The sequence below is a fragment of the Marmota monax genome, unplaced genomic scaffold (assembly GCF_021218885.2).
Source record: "Marmota monax isolate L192 unplaced genomic scaffold, Marmota_monax_Labrador192_F-V1.1 WCK01_AAM20220418_F8-fsc00061, whole genome shotgun sequence".
NCBI lineage: Eukaryota > Metazoa > Chordata > Mammalia > Rodentia > Sciuridae > Marmota > Marmota monax.
In genome coordinates, this window is record NW_026695230.1 from 8010140 (window position 1) to 8031282 (window position 21143).

The 21143-nt window shown below is 36.2% G+C and overlaps 2 protein-coding genes across 6 annotated transcripts in view; one reads left to right on the forward strand and one right to left on the reverse strand.

The window, feature by feature from the left end:
- Positions 1-1298, reverse strand: part of Misfa (mitochondrial sheath formation associated) — a 63655-nt gene extending 62357 nt beyond the window's left edge. For all 5 annotated transcript variants that reach the window (XR_009226141.1, XR_009226138.1, XR_009226139.1 and 2 more), the window contains exon 1: positions 1141-1298. The gene's annotated coding sequence lies outside the window, so the exon portion shown is untranslated. The remainder of the gene's footprint in view (positions 1-1140) is intronic.
- An 83-nt stretch (positions 1299-1381) lies between these two features.
- Tsg101 (tumor susceptibility 101) overlaps positions 1382-21143 on the forward strand; it is a 41060-nt gene continuing 21298 nt past the window's right edge. The window contains exons 1-5 of the mRNA XM_046438234.1: positions 1382-1525; positions 7781-7865; positions 10164-10229; positions 12287-12450; positions 20073-20199. Of these exons, the coding sequence (XP_046294190.1) occupies positions 1484-1525; positions 7781-7865; positions 10164-10229; positions 12287-12450; positions 20073-20199 (484 nt within the window). The 5' untranslated portion in view covers positions 1382-1483. The remainder of the gene's footprint in view (positions 1526-7780; positions 7866-10163; positions 10230-12286; positions 12451-20072; positions 20200-21143) is intronic.

Sequence of the window (21143 nt, forward strand, 5' to 3'; positions counted from 1 at the left end):
TATATATCTCTTAAATTGCCTTTATGTGTCTGTATTGACAACACTTTATAATATCTCCACATACTTTCAAAATAGGCCCTTCTGTGTCTGTGACTTTCTCTTAGATGCCAGCTTAGAAGGGAATCAATACCATAGTCTGTTCTCATCAGCACTATATTAAAATCATTCAAATGAATCATACTTCACATAATCAAACCTAAGTTTTACAATACTTTGACACTGTGCTTGTAAAACTGGTGATGATGTGGAATAATGACTAATATAATTCATCATAACGAGCCAAGCCTGGTGGCACATGTCTGTAATACTAGAACTCTGCGAGGCTGAGGCAGGAGGAAAGGAATTTCAAGGCAAGCCTAGGCAACTTAACAGGACCCTATATCAAAATAAAACAAGGCCTGGAGATGTAGCTCAGTGGTTAAAGTGCTTGCATAGCGTGCACAAACACCTGGGTTCAATCCCCAGTATTACAAAAAACACAAGTTACCATAACCCCAAGGGTGCTCTGCCACTAAGCTACATCCTCAGTCCCTTTATTTTACTTTAAGACAGGGTCTCTGCTAAATTGCTGAGGGTGGCCTTGAACTTCTGATCTTCCGAAAGGCTCACTACCTATTCTTGCACTATACAAGACCATGAAGATCTGAAAATATGCCTGCCCCAAGGACTTGTATTTGGTGGACAGGCTGGTAGTTGAACACAAAGCAAGGTAAAATGCAGCCTGTATTTTCAACTGCGTCTAGGCAGACAAGAAAAGTTCTAACTTAGGAAAGGTATCTTGGTGAAGAAATTATGTCTGGCTTCCTGAAAAACAAGGGCTTTCTACACTTCGCCCTTGCAAACGTAGTATGAAGGACTTTTAAGTTTTAAAAAAGACAAAAACACCTGATAACCAAAGAAACCTTGGACGTCTTCTAATGTAAGCCGCTCATCTTAGAGATGGAAGGGGAAAAAAAAAATAAAGGCGAAACTAAAAGTGTACTTGCCTACTATTCTCACAAGAGTAAGTCGGTAGCAGAACATTTCTGCCAGTACAGTACCCTCCCACTTGATGAATCAGTCGTTAGTGCTCACTGGAAGTCCATTATACTTCTTGCCCTTCCTGCACCTGCTTCCTAAGTCTTAAGGTGACTGAAATACCTGCCAGTCTTATCCAAGCCCAGAGCCTCGACACTCGGAGTACACCTGCCCTCATTTTTGGGACTCGGTCGGTCGAGTACCGCAACGCCAGAGGCGAGTTGATAGAAACCCACACTATGACTGAACTCCGCCGCTTAGCGTGTACAACACTGTCTGCAGGACCGCGGCCTCGGAAGTGACGTAGCGGAAGTGGAAGTGCTGTGGTGGTGCTGACTTCCTGTTGTTAGAGGCGGGGGGGGGGTGGGGGGCTGGCCGCTTGGAGTGCGATTGTGTGGGGCGGCCTGGGCGGCCCGGGAGCCGCTGACCCTCTGCCTGCGTGGACCGGAGTCGCTAGGCGTCCGTCATGGCGGTGTCGGAGAGTCAGCTCAAGAAAATGGTGTCCAAGGTGAGGCCGCGACGCTCTCTCAGCCCCGCGCGCGCCCACCACTCCCTTCCGCGCCTGGCCCGGACCGGACCAGCCAAGCCCAGCCCAGCTAGTCTCCCGAGCTGGCCGGAAGCCTCAGTGCGGTCCTCCGCTGCCTTCGCGGCCCCCACTCCCGAGGCGTCAAAGGCCTCGGAATCTGTTTATACCCGGGTAGGGAAAATGGGGGGCGGCGACCGTCAACAAAGGCCCAGAGGCCGTCTGCCACCTGCCGCCTGTCCTTCGCTCTTCGGGAGAGTTTGGAGCCGTCTGTCGGGCGGTATAATTTTCCTCTTAAAATGTATAAACAGAGCCGGTCGTGCTTAGTTTCTGATCTAAGGTCCCAGAAACCCGTCAGTCTGCCCTTCCCTCGCTGGGGAGACTGTGGCCTTTGCAGTTTTGTATCCCCCGCGTAACTCAACACCGGGCCGGCAAGAGAGTAGAATTGGCTCGGTTAAGTCAAAACGTCCAAAATACCAGTCCTTCGCTACCTCGGAAGCGTGAGTTTAAATTACAGTCCTCACAACTCAACTAGTATATTTTTTTTCATTTTTAAAACAATCAGGCATTTTGCATTTTAAAGTTGTGGTTTAATTTGGTAATCACTTCAAAATGTGGTACTTGACGCCGGAGTGGAACGGTTTGGTTTGGTTTTGCGGGGGGAGGGAGGTGTAATTTTAAATTAATTGGAATAACATGTGAAGTGGTCGAGAGTTGAGCCTTCCCCAGTTCAATGGCTTAGCTTTAGATAGTTTGGTCAAAGCAGAATTGGTTTCTACCAATTATCCTCGGTTTAAGCAGTTTTCAATTTATAATAAAGCGCACTATTATATATAACACTTTTGTTTTTCCCTGTTTAAAAAAAAAAAAAGTGCTTAACTGAAGACCAAATAACTTCTAAAGAGAAAGTTTCATGGAGGGGCTGAGGCGTGAGGATTGCAAGCTCAAAAGCCAGCCTCAGTAACTTAGTGAGATCCTGATTCAAAATAAAATATTCAGTCCCAGTACCAAAAAGAGAGAGAAAGTTTCAAAATAGAGAATGTCTCCTACACAAAAAGTACATTAAATAGTATTTTGGAAATTGATAGTATATTTTAGAGGAAAGTAAAGCAGGCTAGGCCCTTAGTATCCTAAGTAGCTTAGTGAAACCCTGACCCAAAATAAAAAACAAAAAGGACTGGGGATTGGTTACATGTTAAAATGACCCTAAATTCAATCCACAGTACCAAACAAAAAAAGAAAAAGAAAAAAAAAAGTTAACCAGGAACGAGAAATACTGTGCTAGTGGGTAGAAAATGGGGATAGGTTACAATTTTATATCAGAGTAAAGGAAGAGAGTAGGTTTAGACATTGAACTTCAGTGGTTGGGAGATTTTGGAGGCCCTAACAAGCTGTTATAGGGATTTGACATTTAGTTGGACAATGATGGCAGGTGTTTTAACAGTAGTGTTCAACAAAACTGTGTTGAAACTAGACTTCAGGGATACTAGTGGAGGCACAGTCATCTGTGAAGAGGCTTTTGAAATAATCTAGATGAGAAATGCTGGCAATATGACCAGGATTGTACCTGTGGAGGTAGTGAGAAGTGATCAAACTGTAGAGTATTTTGAAAGTAGTGTTAGCAGAATTTTCTGATAGATTTGCTGTGGGTGTGAAGGAAAGAGAGTCACCAAGGATAACTTCAAGTTTTGGGTCTGAACAGATAGAGGGGTATAGATGTAGGAAGAGTCACTTTGGGAGGGAAGATAAGGAGATAATTTTTGGTCAGGTTCAATTTGACTTTCATATAACTTTCATTGAATATTCAAATGCAGCTATCAAACCAGTAACTGGATATACAGTACTCCCTCTTTTATCTGCAGAGATCCCAAGACCCACAGTAGATTCCTGAAACTGGACAGTACTGAACACTGTATATATTATGTTTTTCTCCTATATATACATATCTATTATAAAGTTTCATTTATAAAAGACATAGTAAAGTTATCAATAACTATTAATAAAATAGAGCAGTCATGACATATACTCAATAAAATTGCTGGCTCATTGCTTGTGCACTTTGTGGCTGTTATTAAAATAAGAGTTACTTGAACAAGCACTGCGACAGTTGATCATGACTGAGATGCCACTGACACAGATAGCATAAACAGTTTGTATTTGCTGGGGAAAGGGATGATTCAATTCCTGGGTGGGACAGACTGGGACAGCATGAGATTTTGTTACAGAATTCACATAACTCAGAACTACATGCAGTCTGAAACTTACCAATTGCTTACCCTTGGAATTTTCCATTTGATATTTTCAGACCAAGTTTGACCATGGGTAACTGAAATTGAAAAGTTAACGACCCCTATACATTTTTGAAGTTCAAGGAAGAGGTTCAGACTGGAAATTTTTAATCTGCAGATTTTCAACATGTAAATATTATTTAAAAACAAGGGGAACACTACCACAGGAGTGAGTCTAGATAGAGAAGAGGACCAAGGACTCAGCCCTGCGGCTTAATAACATTAATTGATGAAGAAAGAGAAAGAACCAGCAAAAGAGACTAAGGAGGAATAGTCACAGAGAGGAGGAAATTAAGCATTGATTGGCATTCTGGAAATTATGTTTTAAGAGGAAGTAATCAGCGCTATAGTTGTATCTCAATGGTAGAACACACTTCCTAGCATGTGTGAGGCACTGGGTTTGATCCTCAGCACCACATAAAAGTAAATAAAATAGAGGTATTATGTCCATCTATAACTAAAAACCTCTAAAAAGTGGGGTGGAGGATCAGCTGGGTGTGGTGGCACATGCCTGTAATCCCTGTGGCATGGGATTCTAAGACAGGAGGATTGCAAGTTCAAGGCCAGCCTCAGCAACTTGGTGAGATCCTGTCTTAAAACAAAAAAAAATTTAAAAAGGGCTGCGGATGTAGCTCAGTAGTCAAGCACCTCTGAGTTCAATTCCCAGTACCCCTACCCCGCCACCAAAAGAAAATAAAAGAGGAAGAAGTTAACTTGGTCAGCTACCGACAGTAGGTTAAGTAAGATGAAGGTAGAATTGGCCTTTGCACACCCTATTGTAGGTATTGGTGACCTTGATGAGCAATTTTACAGTGAAGTGGTAGGTACAAAATATATATACACCCCTCTGCTTCTCAGGCCCCAAACCTTAAAGTGTTCCTTGAGTCCTCTTTCCTTCACTTCCACAGAAAATCATGCTAGCTCTACCTTCAAAATACATCCAGAATCTGATCACTTCTCACTGGACAGATACAGAATGTCCAGAATTGGAGTGAGTGTGAAAAGAATGGGTCTAGACAGTGAGCATCAGTGGTTGCTAACATCACAGGGATACCCAGATATCAGTGTGCTTCTCAGTGGAAAAATATTACCTGTGAAATGATCTTGCTTAAGAGAGAGGGGAAGAAAATATGTATATATAAAAATCATGAAGGGCTAGAGTTGTGGCTCCGTGGTACAGCGCTTGCCTGGCATGTGTGAGGCCCTGGGTTGGATCCGCAGCGCCGCATATAAATAAATAAGAAAAAGAAAAGATCCATTGACAACTAAAAAAACTTTTTTTTAAATCATGAAGATCGTTGCTTCTTGATCCAGATACTTATTGATAGGAACATGTATATTAAAATATACTAAAGGGATGCAGTTAGCAAATTTCAAACTATGGAAACCTCTATAAGACAAATGAACAGGTATCTTCAACAAATAAATGGGGGTGGGGGTAAAAATAGAGATGAGCTCATCAATTAAACAGTAGATAAGTAAAATGTGGTTTATCCATATAATAAGAATTATTCTACAATTAAAATGAATGACAGTGACATACTGGTACACTCTACATACAGATGAACCTCTAAAATATGGAAAGTAAAAGAAGTTAGTGATTAAAGATAATGTGATTCTGTTAATATGAAATATCTAGGATAATCAAACCTATAGAGATAGAAAGTAGATTAGTGATTGGTCATCTAGGTGAAGTAGGGGGTGAGAAGAATGAAAAGTTATTTTTAGAGGGTATTGGGTTTTGTTTTTTTGTCATTGTTGTTTGTTTTGGTTTGGTCCTGGGGATTGAATTCAGAGGGCTTTACCATTGAGCCACATCCCTGGCCCTTTTTATTTTGAGATAGGATCTCAACTAAGATGCATAGGACCTCAGTAATTGCTTAGGCTGACTTCAAACTTGCAGTCCTCCTGCCTCAGCCTCTGGAGGGTATTGATTTCTTTTGAGAATAATGAAAATGTAAAAATGGATTGCAATAATGATTTTACCATTCTAAATATACTAAAAACAATTGAAATGTACACTCTAAATGTGTGAATTATATCTCAAAGCTATAAAAAAGATAGATGAGAAAATCTGTACATTTAAAAGAGACTTCAGATTTTAAATTGCAGTGGACTTAATTTGGATGCTTTTTCAAAAAATTAAATATGATATAACATTGAATATTTGATAATATTAAGTAACTAGCCACTATTTAATGTGATACTAGTATTATGATTTTTAAAAGTTGTTTTAAAGATATAAAATATTTATGTGTGAGAGGATATGATGTTATTTATGATTTGCTTCAGAATAAAATTGAGAGAAAAGTGAATGGAGTTATAGAGTAAATGAGATTGGCTGTTAATTGATTATTGTTGACTCTCTGTGTTAGATATAAGGGTGCACATTATACTCTTCTAATTTTGAATATGTTTATACTCTGGTTTCTCTTCAGATCGTATAAATCTTTCGTCTTTTACTAATTTTGGATATGTTTGAAATTTTCCACTATAGAAAGTTTTTGAAAGAAAGCATAGAAAAGGCAATGTAAGACAGCAAATGTAGGCAGCTACTTGTATGAGTTTGTTTAGTTTTGTGGAGCTAGGGATGGAAGCCTGCTCTGTATGGTAGACAGACTCTCTACTAAGATACATCTCCAGCCTTCCTTATATGAGTTTTTGTTTGCTTATTTGTTTTTTTATATAAAGAGGAACTGAGATGTGACTGCTAGAGAGACTGGGAGTTTAGGAATGTGACTTGTGTGACTAAGATGGGAGAATTAAGAACATGTTTATATGTTAATAGGACTGGTTACATAGCATGGAAAAATTGGTATTACAGTAGAAGGAGGGAAAGAATGGACTTTGAATAGAACTAGATTTATTTCTTAATTTTTAAAATATTTTCCCCCATATTGTCTATCATTCTTTTTTTAGTAGTCTCTGTGGGACTTTTTGGACTGTATTCTAATCCTTTTATTGAATGATTTGGGTCTGCTCTCAGATTTTTTTTGGTTTTTATTTCATATTCTTAGAGTATTCTTATTTAATGGATTCAATATTATTATTTTCTTCTTTGAAGTTATTAATATTTATTGTTTATGAAGTTTTTCTTGCTTTACCTATTACTTGTTAGGGGTTTTTATTGTTGTTTTTGTTTTGGTACTGAAGATTAAACCCAGGGGCACTTTATCACAGCACATCCCCAGCCCTTTTGATTTTTTTTTTTTTTTGTTTGTTTGTTTTGAGAAAGGATCTGTTGCAGAGGCTGGCCTTGAACTTGTGATCCTCTTGCCTCAACACTTCCCCTCTCTGTCCCAGTTCCTCCAGAGGCACTGGAATTACTGCCTTGGATCACCAAACTGGATGTTCTTGTTTTCAGTTTGTTTTGGTCCCCGACTTGCTTATTGGAGTATTTGTTTTTAGAATAGATAAACTGTTCATTTTTAAGAAAGAAGCACTAAAAACTTCACGTACATGGTCAGTTTGTCAATTGATGAGCTTGGAAGTGTTGTGATCAGAGTCCCTGATCTTATCTCCTGCCAGGAGTGCCTAAGCCAGGATCTTCTGGAGAAGAATGGAACAAGATTTAATAAAAGGAAAAAGGAGAGATAATTATGGGCTAAAGGGAAGTCTGGAAAAGAATTCATTAAGAAGAGGGAGAGAGAGATATGTAAGCTAAGTCTTCAAAAATGACTAAGATTTGATTTGGTAGGTCCTTTTACATTGGACAGAAGAGCTAAAATGGAGGTTGGTAGCTTTGGTAAAGGTTTCAAATAGGTGATAGGAAGGAAAGTAACTGAGGCCCTTTCAGGCTTTAATTAATATTAATAATTGACAAAAGCCAGTTTAACTTTAAGAAGAGTGCTATGAAGAAAACAGGATTTTTTTAAAAAAATCTGGAATAAAATAACAAGGCTTGTTATTTTATTAGGTTTACTCTAAATTATTTTGTGATTTTGCTTTTCAGTACAAATACAGAGACCTAACTGTACGTGAAACTGTCAATGTTATTACTCTGTACAAAGATCTCAAACCTGTATTGGATTCATATGGTGAGTTTAATCAATACCTATTACTGTATTTTGAATTTGCTTACTCTTTTTATTAATGATTATAGTTTTTTTGCTTTCTTGTTAAGTTTGTTTTTTCAGTTGTAGAATTGAACCTCCACCCAACATAAGTGTTACGCAATAGGGTATTATATTTGTTCAACTCTTAAGTTTAAACAACAACAACAAAAAAAAAAATTGATATAGAACTGTGCAAGTTTAGACCTAGGAGGAAATTTGTTTGTTTTGCAGTGCTGGGGTTCAGACTCATGGCCTCATGCTTATGGGCCCTACCACAGACTATTAGCCCCACCCTTTTTTTTTTTTTTTTTAATTTTGAGACCGAGTCTCACTAGGTTCTAAGAATCTCACTTAAGTTGCTGTGGTTGGCCTCAAACCTGGTTCTAACATGTAGTCTGTCACCTAGAGGAAAGAAAAGATATTGTACAGTATATCTTAAAGATACTTAGCTTAAAGTTACTGATGCTTAATCCCATCCCCCCAACCCCCAGCATCTCTCTGAGCCAAATCGTCAGCCCTTTTTATGTTTTATTTAGAGAGAGTTTCACTGAGTTACTTAGGGCCTCACTAAGATGCTGAGGCTGGTCTTGAATCATGCCTCAGCCTCTCAAGTTGCTGGGATTACAGGTATGCATCATTGTGCCCAGCACAGGAACACTTTTGACAAACCTATATTGTGAACTGTGTCTTGCGTTTTATAATAAGGAAAATTTTTATTAATATTATTTTTGATTCTGTAGAGTAGGTAAGATGGTGTTTTTGTTTTTTTACTTTCTTATAAAGTTGGATTTTAAGAGATAACAACACCTGGAACTTTTCTCTTTTTTGTCTCCATCATATCCAGTTCATTCTCTTCAACCCTGCTTCATAATGTGCCAGGGCTTTTATCCATTATGAAGCCTTTGGCTCTGAAAGCAGTGAACTGAATTTTGTAGCTGAGACTTTATGAATTCCACTTACACCTGTGGCTTTGTAAACTTTAGGTCCTGAAAGAGAGGTGAGAGGCAGCAGAGAGGCAATCATTTCTGCTTTTCCTAAGCAACAAGGATCTGAAACAATTGTGTTCTCCTAAACCTAGGACAAGATTCTTCCTCATTTCAATTTTATTTTTGTCCACACACTATCCCATGGTATTTTGATCTGCAAAACCTTCATATTTACCAAAATTAAAGTTAGTTTTACAATAGCTTCAGTTTGGAGAAAATGATTGAGGCTTGAACTTTTCTGTAAGTGTATAGCTTTTACTTGATGCTGAGAGAATAACCTTGTTGAACAAAACTGATGAAGGTTCCATCATCATCAAAAAAGTCTTGTATAACTTCATATGGCTTGACCAAATCTAAATCATCGTTATCAAAATACTTATAAAGTAAACAAAGATATTCTTATTTGAAAATGTTCAAAATTAGAATAAATTACAACATGGTTTATAATTGTCAGTAATAAAACAACTGACGTCATCAGTGTAATGTGTATTCTTGTAGTATGTATTACAACCTTGTCCTCTCTATATGGCATGGTGTGCATTCCAAGTCATTGTTACAAGCAATAGCAATCAATGTAACACAGATTACTACCCTAATAAATCAGTGTAGAAAAATGTGAAATAAAAAAAAATACATATTGAAAGATGTCATCTACAGTTAACTGTGGACACTTTTTGTACATTTAATACTGTGTTTGATACTACATTAGAATTGAGAATGACAGGATAAACACCTGGGGATTTCTAAAATATGATACTAGGCTAACATTTAGTATGGTATTTGAAAGTGATGACGTGTGTGCATGCGTGTGTGTGTGTCTGTCTGTGTGTGTGTGTGTCTGTCTGTCCCAGGGCCTCATGCATACATTGATTAGTTGGATACCAAGAACTCATATTTACTGGGACTGTGGTACTCCCATTAGTTTTTGCAAGTAATTCAAAGCGTCTTTCCTTTACTCACTGAAAAGCTGATCCCCTTGAGTGAATCAACAAAGGATTCTTTGTTATTGGACAGAATGGATGATACATTAACAAGATAGCCCCTTTCAAGGATAATAGTGAATTTTAACCACTGTTTCTAAAAGAATAACTTGTATGAGAGTATCTACAAAAATGCTCATGATTAAATCTTTGTTCTGGGGCTGTGGTTGTGGCTCAGAGGTAGAGCACTGGCCTACCATGCTTGATGCACTGGGTTCAATCCCCAGCACCACATAAAAATAAAATAAAGATATTGTGTCCACCTAAACTAAAAAATAAATATTTTTTAAAAAATCTTTGTTCTTTCCTTTCAGTTTTTAATGATGGCAGTTCCAGGGAATTAATGAACCTTACTGGAACAATTCCTGTGCCTTATAGAGGTAAATGTCTTATTTATGTTTCCAGTTCAGATGTATTTGACGACATAATAAATATGTTGCCAAAAGTTAGAAGTAAATTGAACCTACTTTGTCAAGGCTTTCATGGTGACTGAGATTTTAACTTCTGTTTTAACTTTAATTTTAACTTCTGTTTTAATTTGGCAGCAGCAGCTCATATTTCAGCTTTTTATAAGGCTTTTTATCAAGACGTCCTGTGCCTAATTGCATTGGAGAAATTTATTGTTTCAGAGAATAGGAGAATTTTGAAACTAAAAAGCGTTCTCAGATGGTGTTCATTCAGCCTCCATGCCATTCAGTCTTTTCTGACTATGCCAGATTGTATAGTTGTATAGGAGGATTTAAAGTTGAGACAGAATTAGGTTTGAATTCCTAATTTCATTGCTCAGGTTTGTCACTAGACTTATCTCTAGTATTTGAATAATAGTACCTAACTCAGGGAAACCGAGAATTCATTGAGATAATATAGGTAAAGAATGTAGAACAGAGTCTGGTAATAATTAGCAGACAATAAATAGTAGCTACTATTTATGTGAGATTTGTAATAATGTTGATGATGGATAATTAGTCTGTTAGCCAGTCAGTCATCCTCTGGTGGAATACCTACAGTGATAAAAGTGCACTCAGCTTCAAAAGAAACTTGTTTTTGGACAGCTCTGTTAATTATTCCTGTGCCCTATAACTTATCCATTGATTTCACATAGTACTTGCTGTGCATGAGGTAATAGGGATAGGGGTTATGGACACAAAGATGAATAATGGGTACATCTTTTCTGGAACAATCTACATTAATAACAAAAACAGGGAATAAATGAGATTTACATGTCTATAGGTGCTTATAGAATAATAAAATTTTTAAGATACAGTGAAATTTCAAAGGAGAACAAGGCCACATGGGAAAATCACAGAGGTAATGACATTTGAGCTTCCTATTAAAAGACGAGTCAACCTTTTATAATAGGATGCATATTATAGATGGGGGCGGATACTTAATCAAGCATTAGCACTGTATAAAGCAAATATGGAAAGCTTAGGGAGGACTGAGTGAAATTCAAGATTACTAACTCTGCCCTTGCCCTCAGGAAATAAACTCTGTTGAAGGAAATAGGTTATAAGTAACATAGTTTACAAATGTACATTACTCTGGGAAATTCTTCATTTACACAAAGCAGAGAATTCTGGGTGGTGGGAAAAACTTATGTTTTATATATTACCCTATGTCCTATTGGAACTTCCCATTATTGTTCACTGTAGGTAATTCTGGGCTAAAACAACAAATCTGAAGTCCTATAACTATCTAATTTCTTTAGACGACATTTATGTGCACTTATTTATGTGCAGGGAACTATTTCTAAGGGGAAAATGCATATAAATTATATTAGGTGATTCAGATAGTTGCTTGGAACATTGGACTTTGAGCATAGTAAGAAAATACTGTGATTTTTGTTTAATATATTAACTATCAGATTCTTTGATGCTTCATTTTGACTACATATAGTCAGATTTCTCACCTCAGATTGTTTCATAAAGCAAAAAGAAGAGAATGACATGAATGATTCTGAGTAATTACCACTGAAAAGACTATATGCATTTGTCAGACTGTGGAAACCATTAGCATCTGTTTGACTATTGGATTGAGTTTTATAATCTAGGTTTTGACAAGGGAATTTCAGATTTATCACTTTCTCCTGTAGCACGTTAAGCCATGTTCTTCCTTTCCTTTCCCTTCCCAGCAAGCTTTATTAATTGAAACGAAGAGAGTCAGGTAGCAAAGAACAGATTGGGTCGAAAGATAATTCATGAAGAATGTTTTATAGGATCAGGAAGGCATAGGCAGAGTAGTGATCAGTTAGCTCCTTCATCCTACTTATGTGTTTTACAAACAAAAAATTGAGAAACTAATTTTAAACAGAACTTTGAAACAAAATATTTGCTGCAAGTTTGACACGTGTTCCTTAATTGTAGCTCTCCCTTACCTATTAAACTGTTTTTGAGTAAAAATAAAAATAGAATGATTAAAGTTTCTCTTTCTCTTTCAGGTAATACATACAACATTCCAATATGCCTGTGGCTGCTGGACACATACCCATATAATCCCCCTATCTGTTTTGTTAAACCTACTAGTTCAATGACTATTAAGACAGGAAAGCATGTTGATGCAAATGGGAAAATATATCTTCCTTATCTACATGAATGGAAACATGTAAGTATTAATAGGTTCTGTGAATTAGTTGTTTTTCATGTTTTGCTCACTAGCGTGTGCTTTCTATTAAAACTTAAGAAGGATTCCAAGAAGGGCGGATAAATTCAGATAAGAGACTAATCACTGAGCTGAGGCAATTAGGAAAGGCACTCTAAAAGAAATACATCTTATTTGTATAATGCTTTGTATAAGTACGTACTTTTTTTAAAAAAAAAAAATACTGAGGCTTGAACCCAGGGGCCCTTTACCACTGAGCCACATATGTAGCCCTTTTTATTTTTTGAGACAGAGTCTTGCTAAGTTGCTGAGGCTGATCTTGAACTTGCAATCCTGCTGCCTCATGAGGCCCACAAGTCACTGTAATTAGAGGCATGTGCTACTGTGCCCTGTCCCTTAGTGGTATTTACTGTTTCTAGATGCAGGGTGAAAGAATCTGGACGGAGGGCCTTAGCTAAGAGGAGACAAGCCTTCAGAATTTCAAACAACCTAAAGTGGATGGAAAGACAGAAGTTGCTATTCTGACTGTCAAGACAGCCAGGCCTTTATTTTTTATTTTTTTTTAATTGGTTGTTCAAAACATTACAAAGCTCTTGACATATCATATTTCATACATTTGATTCAAGTGGGTTATGAACTCCCATTTTTACCCCATATACAGATTGCAGAATCACATCGGTTACACATCCATGTTTTTACATATTGCCATACTAGTTACTGTTGTATTTTGCTACCTTTCCTATCCTCTACTATCCCCCACCCCATCTTCTCTCTCTACCCCATCTACTGTAATTCATTTCTCTCCCCCTTTTTTTTTTTTCCCCCTTTCCCCTCACAATAATTAACCAACTAGATGTCTAGAAAGTATTGTAAATGATTGTGGAGGGTGGCTGGGGTTGTGGCTCAGAGATAGACTGCTTGCCTAGCATGCATGAGGCACTGGGTTCCATCCTCAGTACCGCATAAAAATAAAATAAAGATGTTGTGTCCACCTATAACTAAAAAACAATTATTTAAAAAAGACTATGGAGAATGTCGTGGATCATTCGTTGCATTTTACGTAGTGGATTGCATTAAAATCTTGGACTTTTCTTTCACTTGCATTTATTGTAGAAATATATATTTTTTAATATCTTTATTTTATTTATTTATTTGTTTATTTTTATGTGGTACTGAGGATCAAACCCAGGGCTTCGCACTTGCTAGTCGAGTGCTCTACTACTGGGGCACAACCCCAGCCCTCATTTTATATATATATTTTTTATTTATTCTTTTTAGTTATACATGACAATACAATGTATTTTGACATCATGCATACCTGGAGTATAGCTTCCCATTCATGTGGTTGTACATGGTGTGGAGTCACACTGGTCATGTATTCATATATATATATTTATTTTTTAAATATTTTTTAGTTATAGGTGGGCATTATTATTTTATTTTTATGTGATGCTGAGGATCAAACCCAGTGCCTCACACATGCTAGGCGAGTGCTCTACCAGCCCCATGTATTCATATATTAACATAGGAAAGTTATGTCTAATTCATTCTACTATTTTTCCATTCCTATCCCCTCTTCTTTCAAAATTCCTGTTCCTCCCTGTTCAATCCGGCGAAACCCCGCCCCCCTATTGCGAATTGGCATCCATATATCAGAGAGTACATTTTGTTTTGGGGGGATTGGCTTATTTCATTTAACATGATAGTCTCCAGTTCCATCCATTTACTGGCAAATGCCATAAATTTCATTCTTCTTTATGGCTGAGTAATATTCCACTGTGTATATATACCATGAGATATGCTAAATCATTAAATACATCAATAAAGAAAGGGAACCAGCAGGGAAAAAAGATAGTAGAAACAAGACACTCCCCGACCTCAGGTAACCCAGTTATAGGACACTTGAAAAGGATGTGATTAATGTGTTCAACAAAATAGATGATAAGCTGGGCATGGTGGCACACTCCTGTAATCCCAGCAACTCAAGGCTGATGCAGGAGGATTGCAAGTTCAAAGCCAGACTTGGCAACTTAATAAGGCCTTAAGCGACTTAGCAAGACCTGTCTCTAAATAAAAAAAGGATTAGGGATGTGGCTGAGTCTCTGATACCAAAAAACAAAACAAGAAAGAAAAAAAAAGATGAGAGAATTGAATTTAAAAGGAACCAAGAGAAAAACTTAGAACTAAAAAATAGAATAATATAAGGCTAGGGTTTTTAGCTCAGAGTTATAGGCCCTAGGTTCAATTGCTAGCACCACAAAAAAAGGAAGGAAAAGAAAAGAAGATGTAGAATTGTATTAAAAAGGAACCAAGTGGAAATCTTAGAACAACTCAATGGATGAGTTTATAGCAGATTGAATTCAGTATAATAGAGGATTAATGAACTGGAAGATAAATATATTTCTTTAATGTAGTTAATACAAGAATAGACTTAACAAATGGTGTATAGTATATTATGGAAAAGATTTTAAACTTTATTGAAAGACATTAAAGAAAACCTGAGTCAAAAAAGAGAGAACCTTATTCATAGATTAGAAGATTTAATATTATAAAAATGTTTTTTCTCTACAGTTGATCTATATCCTAAGAGGAGTTTTTTATTTGCTTGTATTTTTTTTTTTAAATTTTTAATTTATTCTTTAGTTTTCAGTGGACACAACATCTTTGTTTGTATGTGGTGCTGAGGATCGAATCTTGGCCCCATGCATGCCAGGCGAGCACACTACCGCTTGAGCCACATCCCCAGCCCCAAGTATATTTGTTAATCTGTGAAATTCTAAGCAAAATCTAAAATGTATATGGAGATGCAAAAGATTGACAATAGTCAAGGTGCTTTATAAGGAGAATGGGAAAGAGACTTGCCCTACAGATAGCAAAATTTAGTATAAAACTAATAATTTAAGATACTATGATTGTTACAGGAATAAACAAATGAATAGAAAGAACATAATAAAGAACCTAAAAAAAGCACACTATATAAGAACACTTGATATAAGACAATGGTATATTAGATCAGTGGGGATAGAATGAATTTTTCAATGATGAAGTTGTGACAGTTGAATTCCTTCTTAAAAGTAGACATAAATCAATTTCAGGTAGATTGTAAAAGGCTTTTAGGAGATAATTTAGCAAATTGTCTATGATCTTTTAGTAGGTGGACTTTTTTTTTTCCTAACAGCCAAAGAATTAAAAGACTTACCCATTTACCTAGAGTTTATACAAATTAAGAACTTATGTTCATGAACAACACATTTAAAAGTGTGAAGACCTGGGCATAGTAGCACATGCTTATAATCTTGGCTACTGAGGAGGCTAAGGGAGAAAGGTTGCTAAATTTGAAGCCTGCCTGGGTAATTTAGGGAGGCCCTGTGTCAAAGTTTTAAAAAAATTTTTAAAGGGCTAGGGATGTAGCTCAGTGGGAGAGCACCCTTGGGTTAAATCTCCAGTACTGTGAGGGGGGGGGGGAGTGAAAAACTAATCACACACTGGAAGAAAATATTTGTATACTTAGAGCATCACTGCATATTCACCAGATTTGTACTGTTGGTTACAGTACCAAGAGTAAAGATGTAAAGAAAAAGGAACTCTTAAATACTGCTAGTAGGAGTAAAATTGGTAAAACTGCTCTGGAAATCAGTTTGGTATAGTCTGTGAAGTTGTAAAAATACATACTGTATGAATTAGCTGTCCCATCCCTTGGTGTATACATTAGAAAAATGTTTTTCAACCTCAGCATTGTTACCACTGTGAGTCAGATAATTCATTGTTCTGAGAAGGTTGTCCTGTTTAATGTAGGATGAAGATCATTTAACCTTTACCCACAAGATGTAGCATAACACACATGCAGTTGTGACAGCCATAAATGTCTTGAGTTTCAAATATCTCCTGAGAGGTAAAAATATCACCCTCAGTTGAGAACTCTGCACAAAAATCACCATTGCAACCGTGTTCATAGAGGCGTGGTGGTTAGTAGCCAAAGGTTGGTTGGATATAACTCAGAAAAGTATCAATAGCAAGAGAAAGAATAAAGAAGTAATAGTATATTCATTCATTGGAATAACATACAGCAATTAAAAAAAAAAAGTACTCTGTTAAAGAATAAATCCTGCAAAAATTGCTAAGCAAAAGAAGTCCCGATAGAATATGTAGTTTAATTATTGTGAAGTTCAAGAACAAACAAACAGTATCTGGTTTAGGAAATCATAAGGTAGTGTGTTTAAAATCAAGCAAAAGAATGTCTGCTGTCAGAGAAGAGTTATTACCTCTAGAGTTGATGGAGGTGGATGCAGTCAGGATGGGAAATATTTTCTTTCTACATTTTTGGCAATCTTCTGTTTCTTAACTTGGGTAATAGCTACACAGATACTGTAATTTATCGTTACTTTTTAAAGTTACATATGTTTCATATATTTCTGTATGACATTTCACAAATATGATTAAAAACAGAAATAATGGTGGCAAACTTTGGTGTGATAGATGAGGTTATACCATGGAGAATCCTGGTAAAATATTAATTCCTGTCTGTTAATTCTCATTTGCCCACAGAGTTAAAGTGTTAACTTAGAAATTTCTTGCCTACATTATAGTTCACTGGGAGTGTTCCTTCAGTGGCAGGCAGCTTTCCTCATTTTGTGCTTTAGAGACCCAGGTTCTCTCCAATTTGTGATGCTACCATGTCCTACTAGGACTTCAGAGTCCTGTGCATTCAGGAAGAGCAGAGAAAGCAGTAAAGAATATCTCCTTCCTTATCCACCTAGCATGGAAGTTAAGCATTTAGGAATTAAATCACTTTGGCTGTGTTCCATTGATAAACACTACTGTAAGGAGCACTGGAAATTTTAATCAGCTTATTCTCAGCAACAGTTCTCTATTATGAAAGGAGCATGGACATTTGTAGAAAACTTCTCAATTAGTTATAACTAAGTATAAGGGAAAGCTTCAGTGTATATTGTAGTAATCTTACATGACAATATAAAACTTCTATCACTTATCATTATCTAGTTAAGTTACTTATTAATCCTAATCCTGGGGCTGGAATTGTGGCTCAGTGGTAGAGTGTTCGCCTGCACTCGTGGGTTCAATCCTCAGCACCGCATAAAAGTGAAATAAAGATATTGTGTCCACCTACAACTAAAAAATAAATATTAAAAAATATCCTAATCCTGACTAATATATTGCTTAGGATATAAAATCTGATCTTTTTATTGCTTATTAGAAAAGCAAACAAGTAAAAAGGGATGGAGAAGAAAGGAATGTTGCTTAAGTTTATGGGGTTTTCAATACCTTTTATAAAGGTATTATCTGTTTAATGGGTCTTTAGGTGTTTGAACTAAAATAAACTGCTACAGGACTGGGATATAGTGGTAGAATGCTTGCCTAGCATGCACAAGTCCCTGGATTTAATCCCCAGCATCACAAAAATATTAAAAGAAAGTTGCTACAATACTTTTGTTATTTCTTTCATATCCTATAGCAATATAGTCAGCAAGTCATTCTGAATCTGTAACCTGTTGCTTTATAATAGGCCTAGAAACAGATTAAAGATTAGATTAATCCTCATTTCACAGAATTAAGTGTGAAAAAGTGTAATAAAGAATTAAAATTTGTTTCAACAAAATTGTAGTTTTAAGAATATATGAATGAAGAACTAATTCATACTACAATATGGATGAATATTGGGAAATTATGCTGAGAGGGGCCAGACACAAAAAGGTCACTTGTTATATTATTCCATTTTAATGAAACATACAGAAGAGGCAGATCTGTAGAGATAAAGTAGATCTGATTACCAAGGACTGCAGAGTAGAAAATGAGACATGACTACTAATAGGGCACAGGAATTCTTTTTGAGATTATAAAAATATTCTGAACTTAGATGGTAGTGATGATTGTACAGTTTTATGAGTAAACTACAAGTCACTGAACTGTAAGCTTTAGAAGTGTTTTATGGTATGTGAATTGTATCTTAGTTTTTAAAAAAGCTTACACGAGGAGCTGGGATGGTGGCTAAGCGGTAAAGTCCTCGCCTAGCACGTGTGAGGCATTAGGTTCAGTCCTCAGCACCACATAAAAATAAATAAATAAAATAAAGATAATGTGTCCAACTACAACTAAAAAAAAAAAAAAAAAAAAAAAAAGCTTACATGAGACTATTGCACACTTTGGAGTTTTGTTGAACTAAAAAATTGGAGAGAGTGGGTCATGTATGTTCTAAGTGGCCACACCACATAACAGCTCCCACCCCCAACACATACTCTTGAGTACTGCACAGGTAGATACTACATGTTTACCCCCATCCTCAGCATATACATACTGGAAAATGTTTTCATTGTCATCTTCTATAAGGTGGATCAAAATTGAATATGAGATAAATTTGGTTCTTTGGAATGGTATAAATTGCTACTAACTCTTCTATTGGGAGAAGAAAAAGTTACAAGGGTTGAGGATGTGGCTCAGTGGTAGAGAGGCTATCATGCATCAGGTTCTGAGTTCAGTCCCCAGCACTGCAAAAAAAAAAAATATATATATATATATATATATGTGTGTGTGTGTGTGTGTGTGTATATATATATATATATATATATGAAGGAGGTTAGCTGATTGAGATGATTAAACCATCAAAAACTGATGAGTTCATGGAAAAAGTACTTGAGATAAGATATACACAAGATAGGTTAAGGAGTAAAAATAGAACTATTAAAAAGACAGTTGAACACCTTTGTCTAACATAGTTTGCCTTAAATCAGTTATCAATAAATATATGAGAGAAAATTTTAGCAACATTTATTGAAAAACAAGTACTGTCCCTGTTATAGGAAGGAGAGGTCCTTTAACAATTTTTATCTTCTTTACAATACAGCAATTTCTAAACTAAAGTACCTATGAATTCAGAGTTCATAATACTGCCTTTAATAAAAATAATTTTTATCTTTATTTTAAATTCTTTTTAGTTGTTGACAGACCTTTAATTTATTTATTATATGCGGTGCTGGGAATCGAACCCAGTGCCATAAGCCCCAGCCCCTAAAAATCATTTTTAAGAACACATATTTCCAAGGTATCATTGCTGTCTTTTTTTTTTTTTAAGAGAGAGAGAGAGAGAGAATTTTAATATTTATTTTTTAGATTTTTGGCGGACACATCTTTGTTTGTATGTGGTGCTGAGGCTCGAACCCGGGCCGCATGCATGCCAGGCGAGCACGCTACCGCTTGAGCCACATTCCCAGCCCCTCATCATTGCTGTCTTTTAAAGACCTTAAATAATATTGTGGCCATTGTTTATATCCATTCCTGAATTTGTTCCAATATGCTTGAATCTTCCATTGACAATAAGTTTTGATAAGCTCTGTGTCATCAGGTGTCAGTATTGTGAAGAACAATACTATATGAATTTTGCAATATACTGCTTTTATAGACTTGAAGTAAGAACCTTGCCATGAATATAGAAATAATATTTAAAAACCACCTAACATTGTTAAAATAAACTAAGAAATGGAATAGTTTTGATTGGAAATCTACAAATAAAACTGTCAAACTGAATTGAAAACTGATGTGAAATGACCAAACTTTAGCTTTTTGCCAAAAAGCAACTTTATAATTGACATGAATTTGTTTTCCTCTTTTAGCCACAGTCAGACTTGTTGGGGCTTATTCAGGTTATGATTGTGGTATTTGGAGATGAACCACCAGTCTTCTCTCGTCCTACTATTTCAGCATCCTATCCACCATACCAAGCAACAGGGCCACCAAATAGTAAGTAGACTTGAGCTTTGATTTAAAACAAAGCCAAAAAAAAGCCTTGTAAAAAGTCTTACTTAAGAAATTTAATATATTCACTTTACTTTTTTTTAGCCTGTCAAGTTAGTGGAGTTTTGGGAGATATTCTGAGGCCCCACATCTGCATGTACCGATTCCTACCAAAGACTGGCATTTGGGCTTCCATTTGTGGGTAGAAATCTAAGTATGGGTGTGCTGGATTCCAAAATGGAGGAGAAAATGCTGGAATAGAGCTAAATTTTTTAAATTATGCATGCCACAGAATAGCTTTATTTGATCAGCTTGGAAGCAGATATAACTTGAAAGGTAGTCAACATTCTAGGGGTCAGTGTTGCAGATAAGAATTTACTATAAAGTCAACTAAATCATTCACAATCAGCTATTCTGGGTATACACAATTGGATATCTAGCTCTCAGCTTTCTTCTCATTAGTACAGCCAATTCATGATTTAACCTTGTGTGGAAGGGTATACCCTAATTGGTATATATTTTCCCTATTATCTGGGTTTTTAAAAAATTTTCTTACTGATACTTAAAGATCACCCTGAATAACTGGGAGTTGGTTGTACTTATTTGTTTTGACTTTACTAAATCTATATTGATTTCATTGTGTTCTAAACTGATTTTTTTTATGAAAGTATTTAAGAGTATAATGAACCAGATTGATTTCTTTTAAGACAATTATGTGAGCTTTCAGTTTTCTTCTGCTGAAAATCATTGTCTTTTCTAATCCATTCTTTCTTGAAGAGCATATTGCCTTACAAAGCAGAACAGGAATCTAGCAAAGAACTTTTGTTGTTGTTACAACACAACTTATGGACAGAAAATTAGTATCATCTATAGTATCTTTTATTTATTTAGTTGTTGATGCACTTTTTTTTATTCATTTATATACGGTGCTGAGAATCAAACCCAGTGCT